Source organism: Bidens hawaiensis, unplaced genomic scaffold (assembly GCF_021521415.1).
Source record: "Bidens hawaiensis isolate Kalapana, Puna unplaced genomic scaffold, B.hawaiensis_p1.1 tig00015640_1, whole genome shotgun sequence".
Classification (NCBI taxonomy): domain Eukaryota; kingdom Viridiplantae; phylum Streptophyta; class Magnoliopsida; order Asterales; family Asteraceae; genus Bidens; species Bidens hawaiensis.
In genome coordinates, this window is record NW_027492399.1 from 256,021 (window position 1) to 264,086 (window position 8,066).

General features: G+C 37.2%; 1 protein-coding gene and 1 pseudogene across 1 annotated transcript; one reads left to right on the plus strand and one right to left on the minus strand.

Annotated features, from left to right (window-relative positions):
- Nucleotides 1–2,916: 2,916 nt before the first annotated feature.
- Nucleotides 2,917–3,495, minus strand: LOC143549546 (uncharacterized). The gene has a single exon (XM_077040434.1). It carries the CDS (start codon nucleotides 3,493–3,495, stop codon nucleotides 2,917–2,919), a length of 579 nt encoding a protein of 192 aa, XP_076896549.1.
- A 4,094-nt stretch (nucleotides 3,496–7,589) lies between these two features.
- Nucleotides 7,590–8,018, plus strand: LOC143549526 (calcium-binding protein CML38 pseudogene; annotated as a pseudogene).
- Nucleotides 8,019–8,066: the final 48 nt, after the last annotated feature.

An 8,066-nucleotide genomic window follows, 5' to 3' on the forward strand; every position in this document is an offset into this window, starting at 1 on the left:
GAACCTAGAAATAAAACAAACTCCATACACTAAATCAGGTCTTGTCACCGTGAGGTACATGAGACTTCCTACCAACCTTTTGGCTCCAACTCCAGCTTGTCACTGTGCTATCAACTTTGGCTCCAACTCCATACACTAAATCAGGTCTTGTCACTGTGCTATCAACTTTGGCTCCAACTCCAGCTTTTGTCACCATCACTCCAGGTACTATGGGGTTCTTTACACTGTTACTTTCCCACATATTGAATCTTTCCAGCACCTCTCTAGCGTACTTCTTTTGACACATACCGATCCCACTTTTATATTGTGTAATTTCCACTCCCAGGAAATATTTCATTCTCCCCAAATCTGTCATTTCCAATTCTTGCATCATGGACTTCTTAAAACTCTCACACATTACTTTATCATTGCCGGTGTAAATCAAATCATCTACGTAAAGACTCACAATGACCACTTTGTTCCATACTTTCTTGATGAACAAAGTATGGTCAAAGTTGCTTTTCTTAAAACCTTCCTTCAAAAAATAACTTTCTATTCTTTTGAACCATGCTCTTGGAGCCTGCTTTAAACCGTAAAGAGCTCTTTTTAGTTTGTACACCTTCTCTTCTTCACCTTCTTTCACATACCCTTGTGGTTGAGTGACATACACATTCTCTTTGAGTTCCCCGTGAAGAAATGCACTCTTAACGTCAAGTTGGTAAACAACCCAACTCTTTTGTGCTGCGAGAGCTAATAAGGTACGCATGGTGTCCCAACGAGCTACCTGAGCATATACCTCGTCATAATCGATTCCCTTTCTTTGAGCATACCCTTTCACCACTAGTCTGGCCTTGTACTTTTCAACCTCTCCTTTCTCATTCAACTTAGTCTTGTACACCCATTTGACTCCAATTGCTTTCACTCCAATAGGAGCTTCAACCAAATCCCAAGTTTGATTTTTCTCTATGGATTCTATCTCACACTTCATTGCTTTCTTCCATTTATCCTACTTTATTGCCTCTTCAAAACTAGTAGGATCTCCAAAGGAACTGAACATCACAAAATCAGTTTCCTCATCATTTGATAGTCCTTCCCCAGTTTGGTAATCTTTCATCCAGGCTGGAGCTGAACTAACTCTTCTTGAATGTGAGCCAACCTCCTGTTGTGGAGAAGGTTCCTCATTCATGTCATGAGATACACTTGAACTGGTACTACTTGTGCTAGGAGTGTTTTGTTGAGCAGCTTCTTCACTTATCTGCTCAGAATCATTTTCTTCCTCCTGTCGTTCATTACTTGCCTCATCTTCTTGTGACACTTCATCATTAGGAATCAACAATTCTAGTGCACTAAATTCTGTCTTCTTCCATTCCCACTTCTCATTTTCTATAAACTCAACATCCTTGCTGATAACTATTTTCTTCTGGATGGGATCGTACATTCTAAACGCCTTGGATTCAGTACTAATACCCAAGAAAATACACTTATGACTTCGATGATCTAACTTTGATCTGAACTGGGCAGGAATGAGTACATACCCAATGCATCAAAACACCTTAAAGTAATCCACATTTGGCCTATGTTTTGACCAGGCTTCTTCAGGAACCAAACACAACGATTTATGATATGACATGCCCACTTGGTTGCCTCTGTCCAGAACCATTTAGGCATGTCCTTTTGAATCAAAAGGCATCTAACCATATTCATTAGTGTCTTATTTTGTCTCTCTGCCACTCCATTTTGTTGTGGAGTATAGGCAGTGGTTAGTTGTCTTTTGATTCCGTTTACTTCGCAAAAATCATTGAAATCCTTTGAAGTAAACTCCCCACCTCAATCACTTCTCAATCCCTTTATGGTGACCCCAGTTTCATTTTCCACCATACTTTTAAACCGTTTAAATGTACCAAAAGCTTCACCCTTTCTTGACAAGAAATAAACCCATCCCTTTCTAGAATAATCATCTATAATAACCATTACATACCTTTTCCCACTCGGGGATGGTGGCTCAATGGGTCCACACAAATCTGTGTGTAGCAACTCTAGTCTGTTTGATGCTCTCCACTTACTTTGCTTGGGAATGGCTTCACGTTGCTGCCTTCCCAGATTGCAAACCTCACAGTCCTTACTTTGTTCAGCTACTGGAGGAATCCCTTTCGCCAGTTGTCTGTATTGCATGGTCCTAAGAGACTTGTTGTTTATGTGACCAAACCTTTTATGCCAGATCTAACCGTTGTTCTCTTCATCAATCTTCAAACACTTGCTGATGATTGGTTTCATAGTTGCATTTACCAGAAACATTCTATTTCCGGTCATTTTTGATGTGGCAATCAAACCACGCTGAGGGTGAAAGATCTTGCAAAAACCTTGTTTGATCACTATCGTTAGATCCCTTTCTTGGAGTTGTCCTAAACTCATCAAGTTTGAAGTGAGTTCAGGAACATAATATACCCTTGTTATGACTTGGGTAATGCCTTCTATCTCCATACGAACGTCTCCTATACCTCTCACATTCAATCTCTGGTCATTGCCCAACTTGACAGTATGTGTAAAACTGTCATCCAAGTTGATGAACCACTCTCTTTCCCCTGTCATGTGGTTCGAGCATGCTGAGTCTAAGAACCAAATTCCCTTCTTTGGTTCCTTTGAAATTTCAGCATGAGCCATGAGAAGTAGATCTTCCCCCTCATCAAATTCAGTATAGTTTACCGATTTTTCCCCATGTGTACATTCATATGCAAAATGCCCCATTTGATGGCATTTGTAGCATTCAACTGTGGATTTATCAAACTCACCTCTACCTCTTCCGCGACCTCTTCCTCGTCCTCTAGATGATCTGCCACGTCCTCTTCCACGCCCATTGAATGACTCATATTCAGTTTTTAGCACTTGGTCTTCTCCCACCTTTTTCACCAACTTTTGTTCATGAACCAGCAATGAACTTTACAGCTCATCTATAGAGAGAGTGTCGATGTCTTTTGATTCTTCAATCGTGCACACCACAAAGTTAAAGTTTTCTGTAAGAGATCGAAGCACTTTCTCCACTACCTTTACCTCTGTCATATCATCCTCATAGTTCGTCATGTTGTTAGCAACAGTCATCACCCTACCGAAATACTCAGTAACTGTTTCTTCTTCTCTCATCTCCAGGGTTTCGAAATCTCTTCGTAACCATTGTAACTGAGCCCGTTTTACTCTTGTAGTGCCCTTGTACTTTGTTTGCATAGCATCCCAGATCTGCTTTGCTGAATCCTTCTGAACAATAGTCTTCAAGATCTGCTTATCTATTGACATGAATAGATAGTTCTTCGCCTTCAGATCTTTGATCTTCATCGTCTCCAAAGTTGTTCTTTGCGTGGGTGTAAGCTGCTCCCCAGCTTCGGGTTCACGGAACCCCCTTTCAATTACCACCCAGTAATCCTTGGATCTCAAGAGTGTCTCAATCACCATGCACCAGTGATCATAATCACCATCGAACTTTGGAACACTTGGAACCTGAAAACTCGAAGCTTCTTCTGCCATGGAACACTCTTCTCTCTCACACTCTAATAACTCTCCTGGATTTACGCTCTGATACCACTTGTAATGCACAAGTAGATATCAAGTTTGTTCACACAATTTCTGGATGACTTTATTCAATAATCAAGAAGGCTATATATAGCCATACAAGTACACATAAAACGAAAATAGCATGTAACACCTATGCATTTTCATGCATGAAATCACTAGTCTTTTATACTCGTATTTAATAAGGTCCGTGTATTAGTTCACCATCTATATTCTTATGGAATCGTATATTATTTATTTCTAGTTATTAACATTATTTTCATATGCACAATTACATGTTTCTATGTACATTTAGTTATACATGGTTAATCGTTAACGTGACACGTTTAACCGGGAATGCCTAGATTTAATATTTGTCATTGTCAATTCTATCCTAAAGTAATTTTATTTATATCCTTAAATTCAAATTAAGAATAACCTTCTAGAATATTCTATTCTTGATCTCCAAGATTAGCCTTATCCAAATTTGAATTCAAGTCCTAGTCAAATTCTATCTCTAATTCATCATAATCTCTTCTCTAAACACCCCTATAAATAGAACTCCCTAGCACCCCTAAAATTCATTCCAAACCTGCATATTCCAAAGCCCCAAGGTTGAAAATTCGTGATCATCATCCTCTCAAAGATTCACAACTCGTTTCCTTCCTAGTAAGTTCTATTTTCCGTTTAATGTTTTGTTCTTTCATTCTGCAGAAAAACCTTTTATTTCAACGCTTAGATCTCGGTTATAATATATCCAAATCACGAATTTCAAAAGCCTAAATTGGTTCTTTATGTGTCTAGTATCTCTGTAATTTTTTGTGTAAAATTTTATAAACTTTAAAAACTTTTTTATTATTTTTCTTTAACAAAGGTCTTGCTGAAAATCCTAACAGATAACTTTAGCCTCAAAACGAATGTCATAACTCACTCATGTTTACGAATTATGACCCAATTTTTGGATATATTGTAGACCTTCTAATTATAAAAATTATCCAACTGGAATCTCCTCAATTTGTTAAAGTATCGATTTTTAGTGATTTTTCTACTAAACTGACTCAGAATCAGACCCCTCGGTAGTCTATGAATTTTATATATTTTTTTATAAACACTTAAATCTTATAAAAAATATATATGTTAAAAAAACTCATACGGTTACAAGATATAAAATTTTCGTAATCTAACTCAAAGGTTTACTATTTTTAAAAAATTCGTGTCTTGAATAGTAAACAACCTATTCTTTTCTGGAAAAGATAATCTAAAACCCTAAACCATAAAGTATCACTTGAAACCCTAAAATCCAATTGTACTTCCAAACAAACACCAAGTCTATAGATATTCAACCAAGGGTTCTGTCACCAAGGCTACGGCCTAAGGAAAAACCAAGTGGCGTGTCCGGGCGTGAATGGACCCACTTACCTTTTCCTGGGAACCTGAGGTCGGAGATTCTATTCCACCGAAATAGGGTCACATTCTAACAACTTTCTTGATCATTAGGGCTCTAAACAAAAGCGTTACAAGTCTTAATTCATCAACGAAGGTGAGTTCATGGCCCCTTTTACATGCATTTAAACGTTTTATACTTCGGGGTGGAAACATGCATAATCAATTTGTTTTACATGTTATTTGATTCAAGCTTTATTCATGATATTCATTGTGTGATTATTACAAGTGTATACTTAATCGCATGTACAACCATTAACTTGTTAAAGTCCGTGGTAGTATGATGATAGATCTATTGGCCCGACCCGCCCACGCAGGCCTTAGGTAGAGGCTTGTGTGTTCAGAATCCGACGATCGTTAAACATTAAACATAATAGTCTAATCGTGGATTAGACAACTCGCTAAACGTGTCAGAGGTTTGGTTGTAATCACAAAGTATACAAAGTAACTTAACACATATGGATTGCTTTCAACTTAAAACTTATTTTATTAAAACCTATGTTCTCACCAACTATTTTTAGTTGACACTCTCGCATGTTTTTCAGGTATTGGAAATTTGTTTGTTGAAGATTACTTGATGCAAGATATAGGATTGCATGATTGGACCTAGATGACTATAAAACAATTCATTGTATCTCTGTATTGCTTGATATTAAATTAAATTTAACGACTATTGTAACACGTAGTATCATGTGCTATAAACAATCACCGTCTCACCTCGACGTATTCCGCCGTCGGTTGGGGTGTGACATAGCAACAGACTCAACAACCTCAACGTTATCCTACAAACCAGGACAAACCTTGACCCACTAACGTTAACCTACGAATTCAAAACAAAAATAAAAACGTGCATGGACTTAACCTAATTCATACAGACTCAAACTTTGGACTCATAGCCCATTATTGCCACTGACCCAAACATGAACAGCCCATAATAAACAACCCATAACATCATTGTTGTCACCGCTGCTGATACCTACATCATGGCCACCGTCAACAGTCAACACCATGCATTGTCGTTGTTGCATCCACCCCAATATCAACTCCGTCACCTCCGACAGTCGCGGCTATATATATATATATATTGACAAAAATATAGGGCCCACATTTATTTTGCTATTTTTATTTATAGCATGACACATTTTATACAGAGTGCATTTTTGTCATAATCTATTTTGATATAACACAAAACTGTTACTTTTCCCCTCACCTTCGACACACATTTATTTTGCTATTTTTATTTATAGCATGACACATTTTATACAGAGTGCATTTTTATCATAATCTATTTTGATATAACACAACACTGTTACTTTTAAATTTTGTTCCAAGAACTCATTTTGATTTAATAGATGCACCATTATAATTATTTTTTTCTTTATTACGTATGCTCCATTCGTGTATAGAGAAAAATTCTAGAAGGAAGGCAAAAAGAAAAAAAAAGGTCGTATATTATATAGGAAAAGAGACGACTAACTCATTGCGTACCAGAGTCCATTTAACGTATGATTTAGGATAATCATAGATAAACAATATCCTTTCATTTAATTAAATAGTTGAAAGAAAATTCAAATAATTGTGATTTACGTAATTTATAAATAATTGTTTATTCACATTGTTCTCAACAAATTAAATAACTATCAAAATTTATATATATATATATATATATATATATATATATATATATATATATATATAAAAACTTAAAGTGTGACTTTTCTTCCAATATTATTAGCAGGGGCGAAACTTTCTAGGGTTTGAGGTGGCCTGGCCCTTTTGTTTTTTTGTGTAGTAGTGTAAATAGACAATTTTTTCGTTCGAAAATTTGTATACATAGTGTAAATTTACTCTTTTTTTTGCGCCACCGTTCGTGGCCACCCACCACCACCCATCATCCGCCACCACCACCGTCTACCACCACAGTCCATCACCACCATGACCACCCACCATCCGCCATCACCACCGTCTACCACCATCGATGTCCACCACCACCACAGTCCACCACCATCACCGTCCACTAACACTATCACCATCACCACCACCACCACAGTTCGTACACCAACACCGGTTTACTTTAGCAATCTACAGACGCTAAAAAACAAATAGTCTTTTTCTTGCAGACTGCAGATTCTTGGTCCACCTCTTCTTTAACAAATGTTTGCATATGTGGTCCGCAGATTTTAAACATCTTACTTCTGAAAAAACAAATAGCACCTAAATGATTTTGGTAAAGACTAGGTCGATGGTCATGGTTTTAATGCCACAAGTAACAATTTTTATTTATTACACATTTTGGAAAATAACTTAAAACATCATGTAGTTAAGAAATATAAGCAACTAAAAGATATTAAAATTTAGGATAATAAATATACCCACGTTGTCATTTTTAATGTCACGAGTAGCACCAATATTGTACTTCGATTTGATGTCGGTGTCTCTTTCGAAGATATTTCCTTTAGTCTAATCTTCTTCTTAATATTCCAAGTCAACACACACCCCGTGTACAAAACGCGGGTGACATATATACAATGTTATACATACATCATACAACCCTATATATATATCTACACGTATCACCATTTCATGCAAATTCACTTCTTAAAATCATTCACTAGACACTTTTGAAGATGAATAAACATCTACAATTTAAACGCATATTTGGACACATTGACATAAACGGAGATGGAAAAATATCTCCACCCGAGCTACAATCTTGCATAGGAAAGATTGGCAGCGAGCTGTCAATAGAGGAGGCGGAGATGGCTGCAGAGTTGATGGATTCGGATGGTGACGGGTTGTTGAGCATGGAAGATTTGGTAAAAGTTGTGGAAAGTGCGAACGAGGAGGAAACGATTAGTGATTTGAAGATGGCTTATAAGATGTATGGAGAAACCGAGGGGAGCGGGTGCATAACGCCTAAAAGCTTGAGAAGGATGCTTAGCAAGTTGGGCGAGTCGACAACTGTTGATGATTGTAAGATGATGATTGCTAAGTTTGATGTCAATGGTGATGGTGTCCTCAGTTTTGAGGAGTTTCGGGAAATGATGACATGGTAGTTATACAGAGTAAACTGCTGTTTTAGTCTCCGTGGTTAGTCCAATAGT